General features: G+C 45.3%; 1 protein-coding gene across 1 annotated transcript in view; it reads left to right on the top strand.

The window, feature by feature from the left end:
- The window catches only part of CAMKV (CaM kinase like vesicle associated), a 183933-nt gene that overhangs the window by 147169 nt on the left and 10221 nt on the right, over positions 1–26543 (top strand). Inside the window, exons 5-8 of the mRNA XM_068252957.1 lie at positions 19367–19505; positions 19633–19753; positions 19840–19915; positions 23924–24060. Coding sequence (XP_068109058.1) covers positions 19367–19505; positions 19633–19753; positions 19840–19915; positions 23924–24060 — 473 coding nt within the window. The remainder of the gene's footprint in view (positions 1–19366; positions 19506–19632; positions 19754–19839; positions 19916–23923; positions 24061–26543) is intronic.

Here is a 26543-nt window from a genome sequence, read left to right as displayed (position 1 = left end):
TATACTTTGGTGCCCACTATAGGATTTCAGTTCAGGCTTGTTCACACCATGAAAAAACAGGTGGCCATACTCTATACCAAAACCCACAGTCACCACATTGGAATCTTTTGCGGTACCGATGCCCTTCAGGCTGGTTTCACATCAGAAACCAGCATTTTGGTTGCGGTGCGATCACACGAAATATAAATATGGGAGCCTTCACATACTTCTCACTTCAGGTTCCCTTTAAAGTGAACCAGAGGTGAAAATAAACGGATGAAATAAATGATTGTATTTATCTTCATACTCCTAAAAATTACTTTTTTTTATTCATTTTATATGTAAACATTTACAAAGTAGATTGAATGTTTTGTTGTTTCTGCACAGTGGCAGCCTATTAAGTGCCCCAGAGTGAAAATACATGAACTATTGACCTTTTTTTCATCTCTCCCTGCACTAAGAAGTTGTATTCTGCCAGGAAAACCTTTATGGCTGTAACTTGCTTATCAGAGTGGTTTACTATACTCGATACTGACAAGACAGAAGCTGTCACTTCCATGTCCGAAACTCTTTGAGGCAGCAAAATACATTAAGTTTAACAGCCTGGTTATTAATATGTTTTACCCTCTATATACTCCTGTTTATCTCTTGTCACGTCACCTTGGGTACACCTCCTGAGCGTTATGCCGCTCAGGAGGTTTTGGATTATCCGTGCCCCCCGCGCTAATTTATTAGTTTAATGTGTCCTGACACCAAGGAGATATAGTAAAGTAGATTTTATTTGCACAGGTAAAGTATTTCATGGGTACAAGCCTACTTCCTCAGGCAAATAAAAGTGCCACTGCCCTGTAGCCAAGGATTCAGAACGCCTTTGAGGCTACACAGCACCAACGCTTTTATTGGCCCGAGGAAGTGGGCTTGTACCAGCGAAACGCATTGCCTGTGTAAATGAAATCATCTCCTGTCATTAGAGAGGTAAGCCACCTCCACTTTTTCTATTTTATCTTGTTTTTAAGGTAATTGTATCCATGCTGGACGCCTCTTCACCCTTGTTGTGCCAGTTTTACCTCCTCCTGCTAGGGAAGCTATTAAACAACAGTGGCTCAGCCATCCGCAGTAGCAGTATTCTTTTCTGAGAGTGCCATCAATCTTCATGCAGCTATACTTGGAATGTCCACGTGGAGATGGGTTTTTGTTCTCCATCTCCTTCATGTGGTTGCTTTCCCTTTGCTGCAACCTACCTTTTTTGAGGATATTTCTTTTTGGTTCATTTCACCAATACTAGTGACATACTGCGCTACTGGGCTCCCATTGTCTCTGATAAGGTGTTTGTTCACCTCATCCTCTCTTCAATATCCCTACTGGATAGCTCTCTTGCCTTGCAGCTCTAGAGTCCTAAAATTCTGGACCAGGACACTAACTGCATGGAGTTTGTATGTTCTCTCTGTGTTTGCACGGATGTCTTCTGGGTACTGCTTTCCCATTTCAAAAACATGCATACAGGTTAATTGGTCCCTAAAACAATAATAATAACAACAAAAACTGGCCTTAGGAACCAGGAACAACTAGGACTGTAGCAGGAATCAGATTGTAAGCTTTGCTGGGGTACAGTTAGTGACGTGACTTTGTGTAAAAGTGCTGCAGAAGATGTTAGCGCTGTAGAAACACAATATAATAAGATGTACAGCTCTCTAGCTCTCAGAGCCCCTGTTTGCTGCTAGTTGTTTGGATGCCTCTGAACTCTTGCAGTCTAAAAATAGATGATGAATTGTAGCATGTACTTACAATAATGTACACTATGCAGAAACGTGCATAACAAGGTTTAATCCCCAACTACAGCGTAATCTCACAATGCACTTGTCCTGGCTGTGTGCACTTATGGAAATGAATGTGGATACAATTGTGTGGAGTGAGTGAGACCCTTATTTATATTTACATTCCTCTTCAGGGAAGCTCGATATACACGGCGAGGATTACAGGAAACTTGTTTGCAGATGCCTTCTGTTCTGTATATATTAAGATACACCGCTAACAAGTGGGTGTTTGTCGATCACTTCCAACGCAAGTGGGAGGAGCTGTCTTTACTATAACCACATGATCAGTCTCAATGCATTTATTATCCTTACTGTGCATTCTTGGTCTGCTTTCATACTATATCCATCTCACTGCAGATACAGAAGAGTAGGAGTGCAATGTAAGGATGATGGAAAGTCGCACTGCACATTTACAATGCCATGCAACACATACAGACGGAATGCGCTGCACCACAAAGATGACAGTGTGAAAGCGCCACTGAATGTGCTATGATGCAATGGACATAGTGTGAAAGGAGCCTAAGGCCTGGCACACACTTTCAACACTGACCAATTTTACCACCTCCATTGCAGACGGTGGTGAGGGGGGGAGCAGGGGAGGATTCGCTGCAGTGCAGCTTAAAGGACACATCCAAAGAGGTTAAAAAACTCCACTAACCCGGGGCTTCCTCCAGTCCCTTCCAGCCGCCCTGTGCCCTCGCCGCCGGTCTCCGCTCACGGCGGCCCGAGGTCCTCTCCAGTACAAGAGGCCTACATGCGCTCCAACGTGCGGCTCACGGAGTCGCACTGACGTCAGCCGGACTGTACTGTTCAGGCACAGTAGTTCTGCACCTGCGCAATGCAGTCCGGATGACGTCAGTGCGACTCTGTGAGCTGCACGCTGGAGCACAAATAGATGTTGACCTGGCAAGATCAGGTCGGCATCTGCACCGGAGGGGACCAAAGCCAACGAAGCTGTGGCGAGGGCACAGGATGGCTGCCAGGGGATGGAGGAAGCCCCAGATAAGTAGATTTTTTTATGTTTATGCTCCTCGGACCTTCACTTTAATGAATCAAACCCATAGGGCTCTGGCTGAGGTTTGAAACAAGGACCTTAAGGGGAACCTAAAGAGAGAAATGTATGGAGGCTGCCATATTTATTTCCTTTTTAACAATATCAGTTGCCTGGCAGCCTTGCTGATCTATTTGGCTGCAGTAGTGTCTGAATCACCAGAAACAAGCATGCAGCTAATCTTGCCAGATCTAACAATACCGTCAGAAACACCTGATCTGCTACATGCTTGTTTAGGGCCCATTCACACTGGGAATTGCAAAACACTAGCCAAATTTTTTTTGCATTATTTGTGTATTTTTGACCGTACAATTTTGCGATTTTTGATTGATCGCGATTCCCATTTCTTTAAAATTTCAATTGCGATTGCTCTAAAACTGCATGCACCGCGTGTTTGTTTACCGTGAATCGCCAGTGATCGCTGCAGTGAGGTCACTGCCATATAATTTAAATTACACTACCGCTTTATGAAGCGCTAGGGATCACTGATGATTGGCGGTAAACGCCCACACATTGCCCCAGTGTGAATGGGCCCTTAGGGTCTATGGGCTGAGACACACCAGAAAAGCTCCCCAAACGCTAGAGCAGTGATGGCTAACCTTGGCACTCCAGCTGTGACAAAACTACAAATCCCATCATGCCTTTGCCTCCCTGAGTTATGCTTAGAGCTGTCAGAGTATTGCAATGCCTCATGGGACTTGTAGTTCCACCACAGCTGGAGTGCCAAGGTTAGCCATCACTGCGCTAGAGGTTTCAAAAGCTCTTCCCAATGTAATGCTATGGGTTTTTTTTTTTTTTTACAAAACCTCATCGCTCCAGTGTGCATAGACACATAGGATAAAATTAGCAGGAGGTTTCAAAAACTCAAAACGCTCAGAAAAACTCCTCTGGTGTGCACAAGGCCTATGGCTAAAAGTATTTGAGGCGGAGGATCAGCAGGACAGCCAGGCAACTGGTATTGTTTAAAGGGAAATATATATGGCAGCCTCCATATACCTTTCACTTGATATTGAATACTTCGAGCAGATTGTGCCGACAGGGTCATATGCATAGTGCACACCCCTCGCCACGTTAACCACTTGCCGACCGCCTACTTCATATTGGCGGCGGCAAAGTGGCAGCCCCAGGACCACGTAACGCAGATTGGCGTCAGGTCCTGGGGCACTCTCTGGCCGGGGATCGCGCGCTGGGATGCGCGCGCATCCACCGGCAATAGGCTCCGCCCACCCGCGACGTCAACCCGCCGGCCAATCGGAAGCGCCGGCGGGTTGTTAACCCCGCGATCGCCGCTACAAAGTGTATAATACACTTTGTAATGTATACAAAGTGTATTATACAGGCTGCCTCCTGCCCTGGTGGTCCCAGTGTCCGAGGGACCACCAGGGCAGGCTGCAGCCACCCTAGTCTGCACCCAAACACACTGATCTGCCCCCCCCTGCCCCCTGATCGCCCACAGTACCCCTCAGACCCCCCCCTGCCCACCCCCCAGACCACCATTTGCACACAATCACCCCCCTAATCACCCATCAATCACTCCCTGTCACTATCTGTCAACGCTATTTTTTTTTTTAGTCCCTAAACTGCCCCCTGCTCCCTCCTGATCACCCCCCCACCCCTCAGATTCTCCCCAGACCCCCCCAGACCCTCCCCCCCCCCGTGTACTGTATGCATCTATCCCCCCTGATCACCTGTCAATCACCTGTCAATCACCTGTCAATCACCCGTCAATCACCCCCTGTCACTGCCACCCATCAATCAGCCCCTAACCTGCCCCTTGCGGGCAATCTGATCACCCACCCACACCAATAGATCGCCCGCAGATCCGACATCAGATCACCTCCCAAATCCATCGTTTACATCTATTCTCTCCTCTAAACACCCACTAATTACCCATCAATCACCCATCAATCACCCCCTATCACCACCTGTCACTGTTACCCATCAGATTAGACCCTTGCGGGCACCCAATCGCCCGCCCACACACTCAGATTGCCCTCAACCCCCCCCCTTATCGATTCGCCAGTGCATTATTTACATCCGTTCTTCCCTGTAATAACCCACTGATCACCTGTCAATCACCCCCTGTCACTGCCACCCATCAATCACCCCCTGTCACTGCCACCCATCAATCAGCCCCTAACCTGCCCCTTGCGGGCAATCTGATCACCCACCCACACCAATAGATCGCCCGCAGATCCGACATCAGATCACCTCCCAAATCCATCGTTTACATCTATTCTCTCCTCTAAACACCCACTAATTACCCATCAATCACCCCCTATCACCACCTGTCACTGTTACCCATCAGATTAGACCCTAATCTGCCCCTTGCGGGCACCCAATCACCCGCCCACACGCTCAGATTGCCCTCAGACCCCCCCCTTATCAATTCGCCAGTGCAATATTTACATCTGTTATTCCCTGTAATAACCCACTGATCACCTGTCAATCACCAATCAATCACCCCCTGTCACTGCCACCCATCAATCACCCCCTGTCACTGCCACCCATCAATCAGCCCCTAACCTGCCCCTTGCGGGCAATCTGATCACCCACCCACACCAATAGATCGCCCGCAGATCCGACATCAGATCACCTCCCAAGTGCAGTGTTTACATCTCTTCTCTCCTCTAAACACCCACTAATTACCCATCAATCACCCCCTATCACCACCTGTCACTGTTACCCATCAGATTAGACCCTAATCTGCCCCTTGCGGGCACCCAATCACCCGCCCACACCTCAGAACGCCCTCAGACCCCAGCCCTGATCACCTCGCTAGTGCATTGCTTGCATCTATTTCCCCCCTCTAATCACACCTTGAGACACCCATAAATCACCTCCTGTCACCCCCTAGCACACCTACCCATCAGATCAGGCCCTAATTTGCCCCGTGTGGGCTCCTGATCACTCGGCCAAACCCTCAGATCCCCCTCAGACCCCCTTCCGATCACCTCCCCAGTGCATTGATTGCATCTATTTTCCCCTCTAACCGCCCCCTGAGACACCCATCAATCACCTCCTGTCACCCCCCTAGCACTCCTATCCATCAGATCAGGCCCAATACATCCTGTCATCTAAGAGGCCACCCTGCTTATGACCGTTTCCACAAAATTTGCCCTCTCATAGACCACCTGTCATCAAAATTTGCAGATGCTTATACCCCTGAACAGTCATTTTTAAAAATTTGGTTTCCAGACTACTCACAGTTTTGGGCCCGTAAAATGCCAGGGCAGTATAGGAACCCCACAAGTGACCCCATTTTAGAAAGAAGACACCCCAAGGTATTCTGTTAGGTGTATGATGAGTTCATAGAAGATTTTATTTTTTGTCAAAAGTTAGCGGAAATTGGATTTTTATTGTTTTTTTCACAAAGTGTCATTTTTCACTAACTTGTGACAAAAAATAAAATCTTCTATGAACTCACCATACCCCTAACGGAATACCTTGGGGTGTCGTCTTTCTAAAATGGGGTCACTTGTGGGGTTCCTATACTGCCCTGGCATTTTAGGGGCCCTAAACCGTGGGGAGTAGTCTAGAAAACAAATGCCTCAAAATGACCTGTGAATAGGACGTTGGGCCCCTTAGCGCACCTAGGCTGCAAAAAAGTGTCACACATGTAGTATCGCCATACTCAGGAGAAGTAGTATAATGTGTTTTGTGGTGTATTTTTACACATACCCATGCTGGGTGGGAGAAATCTCTCTGTAAATGGACAATTGTGTGTAAAAAAAATCAAAAATGTGTCATTTACAGAGATATTTCTCCCACCCAGCATGGTTATATGTAAAAATACACCACAAAACACATTATACTACTTCTTCTGAGTACGGCGATACCACATGTGTGACACTTTTTTGCAGCCTAACTGTGCTAAGGGGCCCAAAGTCCAATGAGTACCTTTAGGATTTCACAGGTCATTTTGAGACATTTGGGTTCAAGACGACTACTCACGGTTTAGGGCCCCTAAAATGCCAGGGCAGTATTGGAACCCCACAAATGACCCCATTCTAGAAAGAAGACACCCCAAGGTATTCCGTTAGGAGTATGGTGAGTTCATAGAAGATTTTATTTTTTGTCACAAGTTAGCGGAAATTGATATGTATTGTTTTTTTTTTCACAAAGTGTCATTTTCCGCTAACTTGTGACAAAAAAAAAATCTTCTATGAACTCACCATACCCCTAACGGAATACCTTGGGGTGTCTTCATTCTAAAATGGGGTCACTTGTGGGGTTCCTATACTGCCCTGGCATTTTAGGGGCCCTAAACCGAGAGGAGTAGTCTAGAATCCAAATGCCTCAAAATGACCTGTGAATAGGACGTTAGGCCCCTTAGCGCACCTAGGTTGCAAAAAAGTGTCACACATGTGGTATCGCCGTACTCAGAAGAAGTAGTATAATGTGTTTTGAGGTGTATTTTTATACATACCCATGCTGGGTGGGAGAAATCTCTCTGTAAATGGACAATTGTGTGTAAAAAAAATCAAATAATTGTCATTTACAGAGATATTTCTCCCACCTAGCATCTGTATGTGTAAAAATACACCCCAAAACACATTATACTACTTCTCCTGAGTACGGCGGTACCACATGTGTGGCACTTTCTTGCACCCTAAGTGCGCTAAGGGGCCCAAAGTCCAATGAGTACCTTTAGGATTTCACAGGTCATTTTGCGACATTTGGTTTCAAGACTACTCCTCACGGTTTAGGGCCCCTAAAATGCCAGGGCAGTATAGGAACCCCACAAATGACCCCATTTTAGAAAGAAGACACCCCAAGGTATTCCGTTAGGAGTATGGTGAGTTCATAGAAGATTTTATTTTTGTCACAAGTTAGCAGAAAATGACACTTTGTGAAAAAAAACAATTAAAATCAATTTCCGCTAACTTGTGACAAAAAAAAAAATCTTCTATGAACTCACCATCCTCCTAATGGAATACCTTGGGGTGTCTTCTTTTTAAAATGGGGTAATTTGTGGGATTCCTATACTGTCCTGGCATTTTAGGGGCCCTAAACCGTGAGGAGCAGTCTTGAAACGAAATTTCTCAAAATGACCTGTGAAATCCTAAAGGTACTCATTGGACTTTGGGCCCCTTAGCGCAGTTAGGGTGCAAAAAAGTGCCACACATGTGGTATCGCCGTACTCAGGAGAAGTAGTATAATGTGTTTTGGGGTGTATTTTTCCACATACCCATGCTGAGTGGGAGAAATATCTCTATAAATTGACAATTGTGTGTTAAAAAAAGAAAACAATTGTCATTTACGGAGATATTTCTCCCACCCAGCATGGGTATGTGTAAAAATACACCCCAAAACACATTATACTACTTCTCCTGAGTACGGCAATACCACATGTGTGGCACTTTTTTGCAGCCTAACTGCACTAAGGGGCCCAAAGTCCAATGAGCATCTTTAGGCTTTACAGGGGTGCTTACAATTAGGCACCCCCCAAAATGCCAGGACAGTGAACACACCCCACAAATGACCCCATTTTGGAAAGTAGACACTTCAAGGTATTCAGAGAGTAGCATAGTGAGTCCGTGGCAGATTTCATTTTTTTTTGTCGCAAGTTAGAAGAAATGGAAACGTTTTTTTTTTTTTTTTTTTTACAAAGTGTCATTTTCCGCTAACTTGTGACAAAAAATAAAATCTTCTATGAACTCACCATGCCTCTCACTGAATACTTTGGGATGTCTTCTTTCCAAAATGGGGTCATTTGGGGGGGATTTGTACTATCCTGGAATTTTAGCCCCTCATGAAACCTGACAGGTGCGCAGAAAAGTCAGAGATGCTTGAAAATGGGAAAATTCACTTTTGGCACCATAGTTTGTAAACGCTATAACTTTTACCCAATCCAATAAATATACACTGAATGGGTTTTTTTTTTATCAAAGACATGTAGCAGAATAACTTTCGCGCTCAAATGTATAGGAAATTTTACTTTATTTGAAAAATGTCAGCACAGAAAGTTAAAAAAGTCATTTTTTTGACAAAATTCATGTCTTTTTTGATGAATATAATAAAAACTAAAACTCGCAGCAGCAATCAAATAGCACCGAAAGAAAGCTGTATTAGTGACAAGAAAAGGAGGTAGAATTCATTTAGGTGGTAGGTTGTATGACTGAGCAATAAACCGTGAAAGCTGCAGTGGTCCGAATGGAAAAAAAGGCTCTGGTCCTTAAGGGGTTTTATGACTGCAGTCCTTAAGTGGTTAAGAGTGCTCTACACCAGGGCTTTTCAACCCTGTCCTCAAGTGCCACCAACAGTGCATGTTTTGTGGAAATCCACAGAGGCAGTTAATCAGCTCTGCTGAGACACTAATTACCTCACCTGTGAAAGTTTGTGGTTTTCTGCAAAACATGCACTTCTGGTGGTACTTGAGGACAGGGTTGAAAAGCCCTGCTCTACACTGTACCACTGTGTTGTTCCATATTAAAAACACCTGAACCCCCCCCCCCCTACACGCACCCCTAAATCCATTTGATCTACACCCCAGAAGAATGAGACTCTCAGTGCAGTAAATATTGGAGGGTATGCCTGCAATGTGACCTCCAGATCTGAGCCGCTCTGTGAGTAGCATTGCAGGAAAGCAGCGCAAGGCAGGGGCTGTGGCATCAATGCTAGTAGGCCATGTGGCTTCCATTTGACTGTACAGTATGGCAATTTAGGGTCTGGTGTCAGGGTGTGTATTTCAGGGAATGGTCCCTCAGACGCACAGCCTTGGCATATATTTCATCCTAGCTGTCTCCATCACACCTTTCACCCTGAGCATCTCAATGTCCTGACACATTCACATTCCCAAAATAAAGCACCCCCTTTCCCCAGAGACCACCAAACTCCCAGTACATGCACTTACAATCCGTCATCTTGACTGCTGCAATATTCTCTTTCACCTCTACGTCCTGTTGTGAAATATACAGCTAGATTTACTTCTTACTCCTCATCTATCTATTGCTTTCCTTTACATATCTCTGCACTGGCTGCTTGAATTTCACCTTGCCTGTCAAAGGCTGCCTTACTGTCACTCTTTACTGCTACTATCAGCTGACAATGCCTCAGGGGCACACTAGAGCCCCCTCCTGTTCGGGGCAGGTTCCCTGTTGTGCTTGTGTATAACAGCCCCCTCCTGTCTGGGCAGGTTCCCTGTTGTGCATGGGTACAACATCCCCCCCACCTTCCATCTGAGCAGGTTCCCTGTCGTGCATGCGTACAACATCCTCCTCCCGTCCGACAAGTTTCCCTAGGGTTTAGGGTTAGGCATCTGGAAGGGGGGTTTTAGGGTTAGGCGTCAGGAAGGGGGGTTTTAGGGTTAGGCTTCAGGAAGGGGGGTTTTAGGGTTAGGCGTCAGGAAGGGGGGGTTTAGGGTTAGGCATCTGGAAGGGGGGTTTTAAGGTTAGGCGTCAGGAAGGGCGGTTTTAGGGTTAGGCGTCAGGAAGGGGGTTTTAGGGTTAGGCGTCAGGAAGGATGGTTTTAGGGTTAGGCGTCAGAAAGGGGGGTTTTAGGGTTAGGCGTCAGGAAGGATGGTTTTAGGGTTAAGCGTCAGGAAGGGGGGTTTTAGGGTTAGGCGTCTGGAAGGGGGGTTTTAGGGTTAGGCGTCTGGAAGGGGGGTTTTAGGGTTAGGAGTCAGGAAGAAGGGTTTTAGGGTTAGGCCTCAGGAAGGGGGGCTTTAGGGTTAGGCGTCAGGAAGGATGGTTTTAGGGTTAGGTGTCAGGAAGGGGGGGTTTTAGGGTTAGGCGTCAGGAAGGGAGGTTTTATGGTTAGGCTTCTGAAAGGGGGGTTTTAGGGTTGGGCTTCTGAAAGGAGGGTTTTAGGGTTAGGTGTCAGGAAGGGGAGTTTCAGGGTTAGGTGTCAGGAAGTGGGGGTTTTAGGGTTAGGCATCAGGAAGGGCGGTTTTATGGTTAGGCTTCTGAAAGGAGGGTTTTAGGGTTAGGTGTCAGGAAGGGGAGTCTAAGGGTTAGGCATCAAGTAGGGGGGGTTTAAGGTTATGCATCACAGGGGGGGGGGGGGGATTCTGTGTGAGAACAGAGTTAGGTTAAGTTGTAGTGAAATATCGGTAATATCTACCAATGTTTTACTATCGTCTTTACTACTGGAAATATTTTTCTCTTTCATTTAGTGCCCAATTCATGACGTTATTAATCGTTTACACGTATATCGACTACACATTGCGCCCATTTTTCCTTGCGCCCCTATTTCATGCACGCGTCAGGCTGTTTCTCACTCACAGCCTGAGCACCAGTCATAAGGGTGGAGTTAATGTCACCTAGAGAGAAAAAATGGGTCGGTGTGTTTGTTGTGTAAAATGATGGGAAAGGGAAGGGCTAGCAGTGAACTCCAGATACCTCTCTTCTTTGGCACAGGCACCCCCAGGGGGAGGAGCCACATGGGAAAAATCCCTCTATGTTAGATAAGTATCCTTTTTTGCCATAAACTCCATGCCAGGGGTAAACCTATAGGGAAACAGCCCATGAAAATGCAGGGAGTGCTCAGAGCGGTGTTGGATCCCCGACTACTCACCCTACCTCATACAGGGGTCCATCCTACAGATTTGGTGGTTTTGTATCTACTCTTGTTATGGGGGTGAAGATAAAAAATGGCCTCGCTTGTTTTATGAACCTTGCATGATGGGCACTCATCTGTGGGGGACACCAAACGGAGGCAAGGGAAGGGGAGTGAACATCGGGAGATCCCATCAAATCTTTGCTGGAGGGCCTCATGATCTCTAGTTATGCCCCTGTGCCATGATGAGATAAACGGCACATAGAATACTAGCCCTAGTGAGGAACATCAGAAGTCCCTTTCTGTTTTCCAGTTGCTATATATTCAAAGTATCTTGTTGACAGCTTGTGGAAATCAGTCCATTTCCTAAACAGTGAGTAGAAGCCAAAACAGCTTTGAAACAGTGAGATAAGGATTCTAATGAGGTTTTACTGCAAGAAGGTTCAAAAGTTCATTAGCTCTGTATCCATATCAGCTTAACAATGCAGAGTGTAGATTCTAAAGAGCAGCAGCAACAGTCTGATGCAATCTTAAAAACTAACCCATTAAAAATGAGACTAATTTCTATGTTACAATTCTAATATTTATCATCAGTACTACACATACAATGTATGATCTTAGAAGTTGATTTTCACTTTAACCAAAGTCCCATTTCCCCTTCTATTTCCTCCTATAGTCCCCACCTGTCACATTGTAAGCTCAGTTGGCAGCACCCTCACTTCCTGCGTCATAGTTTGTACTTGTTATACTTACTATACTGTATAAGACTGGAATTTGCAGCTTAAAGTGGATCCAAGATGAACTTTTACTGATTGCATAATTGTGTTCCTTTCATATAGTTTATAGGGCATTCCTCAAGCCAAATACTTTTTTGTTTTTGTTCTAATACTCTAATTCCCTATAATCTAAACAAGCCTCACCCACAGCTTTTCAGAGAGCCTTGGCATTTTCAGACAGTAGCAAGGGCTCATGGGAGCTCAGTCTGGACAGGAGGAGGGAAGGTATTACTAGCCAGAGATTTCAGAGGCAGAAGGGAGGAGAAGGGGATTAAGTTTTTTTCACAGGCTGAGTGCTGAAGATGCAGATAAGCTTGCCTGTGTGTAATGTTTACAAACAACATGGCTGCTGTCATTTTATCACAGGAAAAAAATAATCATTCTATTGAAGCTGTTTGCAGTTAGAATTGCTATATAAACTATCTAGGTAGAAAAAAACAAAGTCTTGTAAAAGTAATACCTTTTAATGGCTAACTGATAAAGTTAAAGAGACACTGAAGCGAAAAAAAAAATATGATATAATGAATTGGTTGTGTACTATGAATAATTACTAGAAGATTAGCAGCAAAGAAAATTTTCTCATACTTTTATTTTCAGGTATATAGTGTTTTTTCTAACATTGCATTATTCTATAATATGTGCACATTACACAACACTCAGCATTCAAAATGAGTCTTTCAGAGCAGTCTGTGAAGTAATGACCTCTCCTCTAGCAGAGGAAAAGTATATAGTCCAGGAACAGTTGAGATAATAAATGTCAGATAACAGCCCTCTCAACGACTAACTTAGTCGGAGAGCTTAATGGCTTGTTTTCATAGAGAGAACAACTGGAGTTTCTCAACTTTTCCTGTACTGGAAACAATTACACTGATGTATCTGATCTTAATGTTTTATTTCTTAGCTGTACTACACATACAAATCATAATATCATCATTTCTTTTTTCGCTTCAGTGTCTCTTTAAATAATGCAAGCTTTCTGTGATCTAGTCCCTTTCTTCAGGCATATTTCCAGATGTAAGCTGAAGTAAAACACTGATGCAGGTAAATAGTAAACACAAAGAAACTATCTAAACTTTAGATAAACTATATAGACAAGTTACTTTTTATAGTTAGTTTTTTATCTCGGATCCGCTTTAAATTATTTTGTACAAATCTAGATGAAGACGCTATAAGCTGGCACTTCATAAGAGAATAAGTAAGGGCCCCACATTAAGACCATTGGCAAACTTCTAATAGCTCTGTGACATAATTGTCTGCCAGAGGAACACTGACATGATAGTGTAACCCCATTAATATTAATAGGTACATTTATAAAAGTCACCAAATTTAGCTATATTGGCCTGGGTGGATTCAACTGATTTTCTGTAATCCTAAAGCAAGGACGATTTTGCCTTCCTAAAATAGAAGGTACTCAGCTTCACGTGAGCAAGAGAACACTCCCATGATGCATAACTTCGGTGAGTGAATATGCTAATCATTCTTTTGCGCAGGGCCATTTTCAAGCTGCTTGGTGTCCGAGCACATCAACCTCTGATTCCTATTGGGTCAAAACCCCACACATATTCTAGTGCTTCTCCATTAACCACTTCCCAACCACTCATCAACAGAACGCAGATGTGCACGCGCCACCCTGGGTGTATTCCAATCCTCCATTCTGCAAAACCGAGCGTTTTAAAATGTCAGTTTTGCAGGAAATAGTTACAGGGCACCTGAACTGAGAGGAATATGGAGAACGATATCTTTATTTCCTTTTAAACAATGCAGATTGCCTGGCTCTTCTGCTGATCCTCTGCCTCTAATACTCTTAGCTACTTACTCTTACACCCTGAACAAGCATGCAGATCATCAAAGGTTTCTGACAGAAGTCTGTCTGGATTGGCCACATGCTTCTTTCAGGTGCAATTGAGCAACTACTGCAGCCAAAGAAATCAGCAAGACTGCCAGGCAACTGTTATTATAAATAAATATGTTGTCAGCCTTTATATCCAGTGGTGACTCCAGCTTCAAGTTTATGGGGGGACACAAGGTGGGCACGATGACTGGCTGGTGGGGCCCATCTGGGTGAACAAAATCAATGTTTGCATGGCGAGTTTTAGATATTTTATGCCTAACGATAACATTGAGGCTAACTAGTTCAGCAATGATAGGAACCAAATGTAAACATCAAAAGCTTTTGAGCAGAGAAGATTGTCCAAATGATGGTGCTATTATGGAAGAAAAGTTACCTACAGATGTATCAGGCTAGTTTGCTGGCATAATTTATTTTAACCCTTCCTATCCTGATTGAAAACTTCCTATCTTTAAAAAACACCGCCCATGTTCATATCGCTCTCACTTCAGGTCCACTTTAAATAGGTGTTTTGTGACAATTCAGATGAATGTAATTAAGATGGAGAGGGAACTTCTGATTAGCTGCTACAGCAGAGGGATTACAAGTTATAGGAGTGGAGACTTCTGATTGGCTGCCATGTTTTACTGCACTTTTTGATAGTTGCCTAGTTGAGTGGAAGTTCCAGCTCTGTTCCCTGCGAGCAGCTGTGCCCCATTGTGTCACCGCGGCACTCATCATATTCCGGGCATGTCTTAGGGAGTCGCAGTAAATGCAGAAGATAGCGCAGAAAGGAATCAGACGTCCTTTGATAAATTCTGCTGGACGGGACATTGTCATTCCTGTCTGTGTTCCCTAATGAAGAGCAGCGAGGCGCATTGCAGTCTCACAAACAACTCTTTGAGCATGGGCCGCCTCTGGGAAGGGAGACCGAAGTGGCGCAAGAGTGACATCCAGTGGCCAGGAGGAGAAGTGATGTGCACAGATTGAAGTGTCACTCTGGCTAATTTGTTTTATTAAATGTATTTATTTTGCACAGTGGATAGCGCTAGAAAGAAGCTGTAAGGTCTGGGGAAATTTCCCTTGTTTCCTAACACATTTGTCATTAGAAAAACTGGGCTAAAATGTTCTGTGTCTGTGTGGGTTTTCTCTGGGTTTCCTCTGGGCACTCTGGTTTCCTCCCACATCACCCAAAAAACATACAGATAAGTTAATTGGCTTCCCACTAAAATTGTTCCTATATTACAATGGATATATGACCATGGTAAGATTAGATTGTGAGCCCCTCTGAGGGGCAGTTAGTGACAAGACTATATACTCTGTACAGCGCTGTGGAAGATGTCAATGCTATAGAAGTATTAAATAATAATATGTCAGAGTTGTTGCTGGAACAGGTTTTGGGCATAAATCTCACAATGGGGTAAAATCCATTAATCTATGGTTCGATTATTTGCAGGCAGCACACAGCAATCTTAAGGGGCCCATACACTGGTCAATTTCATTCTATGGAATCAATCGATCAGAAATCGATTCTACTAAATCTATCAATCAATCGATTTGCAGCTGATTTCGATTAATTTGATCTATCTGACAGGATGGAAAATCTAGGTCGATCTGCTGCTGGCAGTAGATCAGTGGCCCATATAGTTACATTGGATCTAATGGTCCAAAAACATATAAGGTGGCCATACATGGTACAATTTTTCAATTAGATAATTTAGTTCGATTATTCTATTAGATCGAATATAAAGATTTTTCCAGCATGTCCGATCATTTTTCCAGAAAAAACGGGATAATCGTTCGAATTTCGTGATCGACCAAAAAAATATTTTCATCTTTCATTCAATTCGATCATTTAGATCGAATAAACGAGAAAATCGAACGTTTTTATTGTACCGTGTATGGCCACCATTAGATTGATTTCCAATAGATTTCATTCTGAAATCTATTGGAAATCTGTTGGTCCTAGTTTGTGGTACACATCAGATAGATTCCTGTCAGATTCTACTTGACAGGCATCTGACAGAAATCTATCTGATGGTCGAATCTGCTGCTCTATAAGTAAAGGCAGAGGCGCTGTACTATTGTGCACAACTTCTGAGTTATAAAGACAGTAGGAGGCGCCCTTGTTGTTTGTTCTGAAAAACTGCAGCAATTCAGGTATACAGTAAAAATATATAGATCGCCTACCTTATGAAAAGACACTTCACTCAGTAGGGAAGATGAAAACATTTATTGGTAAGAAGCACTCTGGACTACGCGTTTCGCGGCATAAACTGCTTTATCAGGTCAAAATACAGTGCTTTAAAAAGAAAATTTAACAACAATGGACGTATAAATGTTTTCATCTTCCCTACTGAGTGAAGTGTCTTTTCATAAGGTAGGCGATCTATATATTTTTACTGTATACCTGAATTGCTGCAGTTTTTCAGAACAAACAACAAGGGCGCCTCCTACTGTCTTTACAATTGATGTATAGCATCCCACATAGTGGGAGTGTTATTCTTGCCACAAACTTGTGGTAAAGAAGTTTTTTCCAAAGGAGCTGCGACTATCCATAGAAGACCGAGTGGGGGAGGGATTTCCCCACATGCCCATTTGAGTGGTTGCCTATCAGCAACCTACACTTGTGAGTAGTATTTTTATCTATATCTAGACCATCTTACAAGGATAATACACCATAGGGGCTCCCGGTGTCTCTGTGTTTTTTTTTCGTTTTTATCTACCACAGTTCTCAACTCCTAAGTTACTCCTTTTTGTATTTTTGCCTGAGGAAGCGGGCTTGAGACCCGTGAAACGCTTTGCATACTGTCTGGAGTAGGAATAAAAGTTATTTTTGACCTTGCACGATTGTTGTGTTTTTCCTTGGGAGGTAAGTCCACCCTTGCCTCCCATTTTATAGAGCTTTTAACTTTGATCATATTTTACTCGGTTGCCACCTCTGTTCTTTTGCAAATCTATAAGTGTATGGCCACCTTAACCGTAGATTGGGGAATATATCCCCAACAACACACCTCTTCCAGCAAGAACTGTCACAGGTGGGATATGGCAGAAATACAAAGTTCTCTGAACAAGAACAGATTCCATACAGGACATGAATCAACATAAGTAATTCAGACAGTGCAGCATTGCCCCCCTTCCCATAACTGAATGCAGTAAATTATTCAAGATACACACTTTTATGTTCATTTTCCTGGTTTCAGCACTCACCAGAATCACTTCCTATATCTGTATATTGTTGTATATTGGTATGTAGCCCCGCCCTCCCAGTGATGCTTAGCCTAGGCTGTTTAGCTATGTGGAATTAACCTCCCAGAGCATTCTGGGAGACCAGGTATATGTTGTACTGGCTTCGGGGAGGTCTCTAAGATGAGATAAGTGTAGGTTTCCCTGCAGCTGAAGGGGCATTTTGTGTTCCAGGTCACAGGTCACCCCTGGGCTGAATCCCATTTCCTAAATGGTGTCCTTAGTATACAGTAAACACAGCTATTGTCATGTAGATCTATCTCTGCTGTGCTTATTTCCTCCCCTGTATAGAGTATATTCTTGCTGGGTCTTATTCCTTTGATCATCCCTAATAATCAGCACCATGGCCAGAGGCCTCCTCTTCACTAACCACCAGAAGCTCTTCCATTACTTTCTGTACAGGAAATCCCAACCAGCAGTGGAGGGAAACACCAAAACAATTCATCTGGACTGATTTTTTTTAAATTAATCATTATAGAAGAACTGTAACCAAGCATTGAACTTCATCCAACTCAGTAGCTGATACACCCTTTCCCATGATAAATCTTTACCTTTTCTCTAATAGTTCATCAGGGTGGTCTGTGTGGCAGATATTGTGGTGAAACCCCTCCCACAGTGTGATGTCAGGACCATGGTTCCTGCGGCTATTAATATTTGCTGCAGCATGTACTGACATCACTACATGCTGCGGTGTCACGGGGTACAGGCGCTTGCGGGGGCAATTCAAAAAGACATCAGACACAGGAGTTGGCACCGACATGACAGGTGAGCCTGCAACACTCCCAACAGGCCCAGGGGGCACACATACACTGGGGGGGGGGGGGGGGGGGGGGGGAGACCAGCATGGCATCCATGGACCCGTACATAGCGGGTGCCATGTACAGGCTGTGTGCAGGTGTGAGTACTGGGGCAATGTCAGGCCTGGGTGCAGGTACTTGGTGTAATGTGAGTGTGAGTACTGGGTGCCAGCTGGGGGAAGGGTGTGGGTGGATGTTGGGAGAAGTAGAGGTCAGTATGGGTTCTGCAGGAAGGATAAGTCATTGGGGGTACTGGGGGAGGGAAACGGTCATTGGGGGTGCTGGGGAAGGGAGAGGTCAGTTTAGATCCTGAGGGAGGTTACAATGGGTGCTGCTGAGGAAAGGAAGGGTGCCATTGGAGGAGGGAAATGTCAATGTGGGTGCTGGGGGAGGGAGAGGTCAGGTGTGGGTGCTGGGGGAGGCAGGATCACTGCAATGCTAATTCTGGGGAGGGAGAGGTCAGTATGGGTCCTAGGTGAAGGGAGAGAGGCTACTGTGGGTGCAAGATTGAGGGAGAGGTCACTGTGAATGTTGGGGGAGGGTTACACTAGATTTCCTGTATGGGACCTCTTTACTCCAAAGTGTCCCAGATGGGGAAGAGCTTCCTACGGGTGATGGGCAGGGCTTCCCATGTGCAGTGGGTGGTTATTATGGCCGGGGCTTTCTTTTTGTAGCCAAGGGGGCCTTTTTATGGATATTTAAAAGGGGGGGTGCTTGGGCACCCAGAGCCCCCCCCCCCCCCCAACCCGTGCCTGCCTCATAGCTCCCAACTGTCCCTTTTTCATCAGGACAGTCCCTCTTTGGAAAAAAAATCCCTCTGTCCCTCTTTCTGAGTTTAACTTTTATTCACAACTTAAAAATTGATATATTCCTTATATACAAATGCTAATATGAAGGAAACCTAATGATGAAAGAAATGACCAGTGTGGTTTTATTTATAAAACTGTCCTTTGCTTAAGGTGTTCTTTGTGGTATGTGTGATCCGGGGTTTGGCAGGGACATGATTAAAGTGGACTTGAACTTTTGCACAGGACAGAAGGAAAACATACAGAAATGCACCCTGTATATATTTAGAGAATTTAGCAAAACTCCTCAGCTGGCTGCCTCAGAAGAGCAGCTAATTTGTAAACACAGGAGGTATCTGCTTCCAGCAAGAAGTAGACACACTGCAGATTTTTTGCAGGATTTGTATCAGCTGTAACAAAGAAATGTTTTTCTTGACAGATTATTATGCTGTTGCTTATCTTTTAGAGCAGAGAGGAAGCTGTGAGTTCAGGTCCGCTCTAAAAGCAGGCAGGGGAGTGTCTTAAAGGTGGCCTTTCTCATCTTAAAAGTTGTGAGCTATGGGTCACATGCTTTTTCTTCCTTCCCTGCAGAGCTTCAGGCCGGGAAGTGTTTGACTGGATTCTGGATCAGGGTTACTACTCGGAGAAGGACACGAGTAATGTCATCCGGCAGGTCCTGGAGGCTGTGGCCTATCTTCACTCTCTCTGCATTGTGCACAGGAACCTCAAGGTAAGGAAGGACCCGACAAGGGTGGGAGGAGCATAGCTCTGTAGGGAACAGGAAAGGAAGTTCCTGTGGAGGGATTTATACTTCCTGATACATTTCTACGTTTGATTTTCCCTCTTCTCTCCACCAGTTGGAGAATCTGTTGTATTATAACCGTCTGAAGAATTCGAAAATAGTCATCAGCGACTTTCATCTGGCGAAAGTGGAAACGAGCCTCATCAAAGAGCCTTGTGGGACCCCCGAGTATCTGGGTGAGACAAATAGCAACCCTTCTTCCCAGTTACATGGCTTCCCCCCCTTCCCCCTCTCACTTGTCTTCCTGTCTTGTCTCTTACAGCCCCTGAGGTGGTGGCACGCCAGCGGTATGGACGACCAGTGGACTGCTGGGCTATCGGTGTCATCATGTACATACTGTGAGTAATCAATGGGTATTAAAGAGACACTGAAGCGAAAAAAAAACTATGATATTATGATTTGTATGTGTAGTACAGCTAAGAAATAAAACATTAAGATCAGATACATCAGTCTAATTTTTTCCAGCACAGGAAGAGTTAAGAAACTCCAGTTGTTATCGCTATACAAAAAAGCCATTATTTTTACGACTTTCAAAGTTGTGGAGAGGGCTGTTTTCTGACTTTTATTATCTCAACTGTTAGTTAACTATTTACTTTTCCTCTGCCAGAGGAGAGGTCATTACTTCACAGACTGCTCTGAAAGAATCATTTTGAATGCTGAGTGTTGTGTAATCTGCACATATTAGAGAATGATGCAATGTTAGAAAAACACACTATATACCTGAAAATAAAAGTATGAGAATATTTTCTTTGCTGCTAATCTTCTAGTAATTATTCATAGTACACAACCAATTCATTATATCATATATTTTTTTTTGCTTCAGTGTCTCTTTAAGCCTGGCACACACATGCAATTTGTATTGGCCAATCATTTGCTAGTTTTACCACTTCTATATAGTGTGAGAGCTTACCAGGTAAATCTGTTCATAGTATTTAAAATATGTGTGCCTTCATACTACATGGAAGTGGCAAAGCATTGGCCAGTGACTGGCCAATCAAAATTGGACGTGTACCAGACTTGGGGACATTTGTGTATGTGTGTAGTAAGGCTTTAGCTATGGGAACACTCCATAGAACAAAGAGACGAGTAGAGATACTCAGACTGCCAATAAAACTTCCTACAAAAGGTCTTTCCATGAGCAAACATACTAGGAATACCACGTTACCTCCCTCTCATTAGCTAGACTGATAGGAAACGAACACCAACTGAGTAGGTAAAATCCATCTTAACCAATAAATATTTATTCCAAGTCACACAGACCAGGGGGTGTAGAAGAGGAAACACATGCACTAGTGCCAGGAACCAGCAAAATGGTTGCAGATAATGGGATATTATGGGTATGCAATTTTTAGTGCTGTTACCATTGTTCCACTCAGTCAATCATCTAATCCTAACCAATCCCCTTAGCAAAAGCTTCTTTCTAAGTACCCATTTTCCAGGGGCGTAACTAACAATCACTGGGCCCTCCTACAAAACTTTGGATGAGCCCCCCCCCCCCCCCCCCCCTCAATAAAAAAGAGATTGGAAAGACAGTTCAGGCCGGATTTTAAAAAAAAAAAAAAAAAAAAAAAAGCAACAAATAAACATACTGTATAGGTAACCAGGTATATGTGCCCCCAGTATAGGTAGCCTGGTAAAGATCCCCAGTATTGATAGCTATTAAATATTCAAAACAGGTATTGATAGTATTGATAGCCTGGTATAGGTGCCCCCAATATAGATAGCCTGGTATGGATGTCCCCAATACAGGTATACAGGTAAAGATGGCCCCAGTATAGGTAGCCAGGTATAAGTTTCCCCCCAATATAGGTAGCCAGGTATAGGTAACCTGGTATAGATGCCCCCAGTATAGGTGATGGTGATGGGAGCTGTGGCAACACTGGGAGCCCCTGGGAGGGGGGTTCGACTTCTTTCTCCCTCTCCTTGGGGCCCTCCTCTGTGCTCCACCCATCACTGCAGGGTAAGCACAGTAGGAAGCCTGTAGAAACTACTCACCTACTTCCATGCTCCATAGCCGGAGGGGGGTGCAGCAGGCACACACAGCCACGTAGAAGGGGGCCTGACCCCTTCCTCCTCACCTCTGGCCCCCCTAAAGCACTCGCCCCTCCATAAATTACAGCAGCGGCCAGGCAGGGGAAGCACCGGTCTCGCCTCTTCCGAGTTCCATGCGATGGAGCTCCAGTCTTCTCTGTTACAGTGCTGCTCACAGGAAGTAGAGTTGCTCGCAGGAAGTAGACTCCCAGCTCCTTTGAAGTGTGGCTGCAGGATGGATGCCTTCATTGAGACTGAGGCTATGGATCAGCCCTGTAGTGAAGTTAATTTACTGCTGCCCCCTCTCCCTCCACAAAGCCATATTTAGTTAGGGACCTCCCATAGGGAGAGGGTCATTTAAAATATTTTTATGCAGATTGTTCTCAAGTCGCTTTAAAGGAACGCACAGTGAGAGACATATGGAGGCTGCCATTGTTATTTCCTTTTAACAATACCAGTTGTCTGGCAGCCCTGACGATCTTGCTGGTCAGTAGTGTATGAATCACACACCTGAAACAAGCATGCAACTAATCTCGTCAGAGATTTCAGAAACACCTGATCTGCTGCATGCTTGTTCAGGGTCTATGGCTAAAAGTATTAAGCCTCATCTACTCGGTACAATTTTCTGTCAGATCGGATCTATTAGAAGGATCTATTAGATAATTTCCAACCGGTCCAATCGGATTGCGTTAGATTTTGCATTAGATTTTGGGTACTTATCAAAGCAAAATCTATTGCAAAATTGATCTGAAACAATTTGGACGTCTACACATGATGCAATTTCTTTTTAGATCTATCTGATGGAAAATTGTACCGTGTAGATGAGGCTTAAGAGGCAAAGGATCGGCTGGACAGCCAGGCAACTGGTATTGCTTAAAAGGAAATACATGTCAGCCTTCATGTCTCTCACCTCACATTCCAAGAGATGACGGAACACAGGTCACAGCAGAAGGGAAAGAGGGCCCCGCCCCATCATATGTACAGGCTAAGAGGTGAGGGAATACAGTACATAGCAGAAGGGGAAGAGGGCCCCGCCCCATCATATGTACAGACTAAAGAATGCCATACACTGGCTCGATTCGCGGCCGTTTCGACAGCAGATTTGATCCTGGGATCGAATCTGCTGCCAATCGTTCGCGGTAAACGCAGCCGCCGATCCGATTTCCTCCCGAAATCGGATCGGTCCGTCGATCGCGCCGTGCGGGAAATTACCCTCGATCGCCCGCGGGTAAAGTGCGCGTCGCTAGCGGCGGCCGATCCGATCAAGTATACATTACCTGAGGCTGGCTCCCGGGCGTCTTCTCCGCATTGCACGGCTCTGTTCCGGCTCCATCCATCCCGGCGCTTCCTGTGTCACTGCAGTGACCAGGAAGTTCAAATAGAGGGCGCTCTATTTGAACTTCCTGGTCACGGAGTAACACAGGAAGCGCCGGGATGGAGCCGGAACAGAGCCGTGCAATGCGGAGAAGATGCCCAGGAGCCAGCATCAGGTAATGTATACGGGGGGGGGGGGGGGACAGGCGGCAGGAGCAGCTCAGCAGATGGTGAATCGGTTTCAGGCTGAAATCGATTCACAATCTGTTTGCAGTAAAGGCAGCCATACGATCCCTCTCTGATCAGATTCGATCAGATAGGGATCTGTCAGCTGGTCGATCTAATGGCACATCGAACCAGTGTATGGCCACCTTAAAAGGAGAGGGAATACAGTACATGGCAGAAGGGGAAGAGGGCCCCGCCCCATCATATGTACAGGCTAAGAGGTGAGGGAATACAGGACACAGCAGAAGGGGAAGAGGGCCCCGCCCAGAGCTGGGACAAGGTCCTCTAGCACCCAAGGCTGAGACACCAAAGTGCGCCCCTCCATCCCTCCCCCCCAGCCGTCACACACTGATTGCTACTAGACTAAGAGGCACCCCAAGGCCCCCAACACCTTAATCTCTAGTTATCTGGCTTGTAGTCACTTCCATGTATCTCCTTTTCTTATTTCTTTCTGCTTCAAACACAATTAGGAATGACAGCTGAATGAATTGTGCGCCCCCTCCTACACTGCGCCCTGAGGCTGGAGCCTCTCCAGCCTATGCCTCGGCCCCGCCCTGGCCCCGCCCCATCATATGTACAGGCTAAGAGGAGAGGGAATACAATACATGGCAGAAGGGTGGAAGGTTCCTGCCCACCAGCTTCACCATCTAAGAGGAGAAGCAGGATACAGTAGAAGGTGGAAAGATACAATCTGGTTGCTAAATGAAATACAGATGCTTTGCTTCCAGGACAAATTATTCATGTGTTCCAGTATAACTGTGCATTTCCCTTTGCAGCCTCTCTGGGAACCCTCCATTCTATGATGAGCTGGAGGAGGAGGACTATGAGAACCATGACAAGAACCTGTTCCGGAAGATTCTGCATGGCGACTATGAGTTTGACTCTCCATATTGGGATGATATCTCTCCAGCAGGTAAGTTACAGCCAAGAAGGTAGGTAGGTAGAAACAGTTTGCTTCCCAGACCCATTTTGATGGGTGCTCCACTCTGTTTATTTTCCTCCCCACCTACTCTCAGAAACACCACCTCCCCCCATCTGTTACCATTCACAGGTGGTCTTAAACATTGTCTATGAATGTTAAGCCTACAAGTCTGGGGACCCGGGACACACTACTGGGGGTTCAGCAGAACTGGAACATACTGTGCAACGGGACTATATAGCCAGCATAGAATTTGGGGTGTTTAAATAGGTTACAATACTACAGCACTGGAAAGTTGAAGCACACTTTGAACAGATCCTGTTGGCCTTGTGTCAGCCAACAAGCTCTGGATAGCAGCGCACAACACTGTACTGTATGTAGCTTCTCCATTCACCAGTAGCAGTGCGTTTCCCTTCAGTGATGCTCTGTCAGTCTGAAGCCTGAAAGCATCTATCATGGTGGATGTGGATTTCAGCCAGGGGCAACTGCTCCTTAGGCTGTACCAGAGACTGCTTATATAGCAGCCCACCACACATCATGTCTGTGGGTACCATTAGGCTTTAGAACTGCTAAATTGAATGAAAAGTTAGGTTAATGTTAGACAACTGAAAGAAAAAGGTTTAAGGACAGGTGTGAGGAAAAATAAAAAAGGGATCTACTTACCCAGGGCTTCCTCCAGCCCCTGGCAGCCGATATGTCCCTTGCCGCAGCTCTGGTGTCCCGGGATCCCCTCCGTTTTAGATGCCGATCTCGCCAGGTCTGCAACTACTGCGGCTGTGCCGCTTGCACTCACGTGGTCTGGACCTTTCTGTGCCTGCGCAGAACTCTCCATGCCATGTGAATGCAATCGCAAGGTCAGCATCTACTGCACCTGGGTGAGCACGCAGTAGATGCCGACCTGGCGAGGTTGGCATCTAAAACGGAGGGAATCCCGGGACACTGGCGCAAGAGGCTGGAGGAAGCCCCGAGTAAGTAGATGCAGTTTTTTATTTTTTTTCTCGTACCTGTTCTTTAAGGTTAGGTAAAGTCAGAGCTGTCAGGTATAGCAATAAATAAAGGGTTAAGGTTATTGGAAAGCATGTCTAAAAGCTGAGGCAGATTATCACTCTATTTTACATTCCATTGGTATTGGACCCTTTGCACCACCACACCCATTGATCCCTCCTCTTACATATACTACTTCAGGTTGAGGTTGCTGAACACTGCACCCCACTAACTTTCCCTTCTCCCCTCCCCCCTTTTTTTCTCCCTTACCTCCCCTTTACCCCACTCCCTTTTTGACATCAACTTATTAACTCTTTCCTCACTACTAGAGAATCATCTAAGCTTAATGTGAGTCCCTCTTTATCCTTGTTCAACACCTAAATGCTGTCTACATGCTCACTCTATTATAAAATATCCCTTAACCACAGGTTATGGACACTTAGATGATGAGCTACTTTTCTCCTTTAGACGATCATACAGCCTTTTCTCAGTTACTTACCTGGACATTTACCTCTCATGAACACTCCTAGTAGAAAGCATATCGAAGTCTGACAACCTCAGACTGAAGAAGTTGTTATCTACATGTTTGATTTATACGACTGCCACATTCTGATGATCTGACCTGTATTCTTAAGGGGCCCATACACCTAACGATTTTCCCGCCGATATACGGCCGATTCGATCACAGTGATCAAATCGGTTGTGAAATCGCCGCGCACACCGCTGACAGAACGATCGATTTCCGTCCGAAATCGATCGTTCCCGTCAATTCCCGACGATCCGTCCGTGCGGAAGATTTTTCTCGATCGCCGGCGGGTCGGGTGCGTCGATAGCGGTGTTCGAATGCCCGACGACCGACGCAATACAGCGAGTATACATTACCTGTTCCGGCCGGAGCGAGTCCCCGCTGTCACCGCTGTCTTCTCCGCTCTGGTCTGGTCTCCGGCATGCTTTACTTCTTCTTGCCCGGCAGGAAGTTTAAACCGTAAAGGGCGGGCAGGAAGAAGTGAAGCATGCCGGACAGGCCGGGCAGGAAGAAGTGAAGCATGCCGGACACCAGAGCGGAGAAGAAGACAGCAGTGACAGCGGGGACTCGCGCCGGCGGAGCAGGTAATGTATGCGGCGGCAGCACCACCACCACAGATTGTGATCGGTTTCAGGCTGAAATCGGTTCAAAATCTGTTTGCAGTAAAGGTGGCCATACGATCCCTCTCTGATCAGATTCGATCAGAGAGGGATGTATCTGTTGGTCGAATCTGATGGCAAATCGACCAGTGTATGGCTACCTTTAGACTTATTTTTCTGGCTAATTCTTAATAAAAACAGAGTTATAAAAAAAAAGCTGAGGCAGATTTAGGGGAATGGGGCAGGCAAGGAAGCAGCTTTTGTTCCCTTCCCCTGGCTATTTTAGTAAGTTGACGTGGGGGTTGGATCTCAGAGGATACAGCAGCCAGGCCTCCTGGACGTGTGCATATAATAAAGGTTTCGGGTTA

Source organism: Hyperolius riggenbachi, chromosome 9, assembly GCF_040937935.1.
Source record: "Hyperolius riggenbachi isolate aHypRig1 chromosome 9, aHypRig1.pri, whole genome shotgun sequence".
NCBI lineage: Eukaryota > Metazoa > Chordata > Amphibia > Anura > Hyperoliidae > Hyperolius > Hyperolius riggenbachi.
This window is presented reverse-complemented; position numbering and strand designations above follow the sequence as displayed.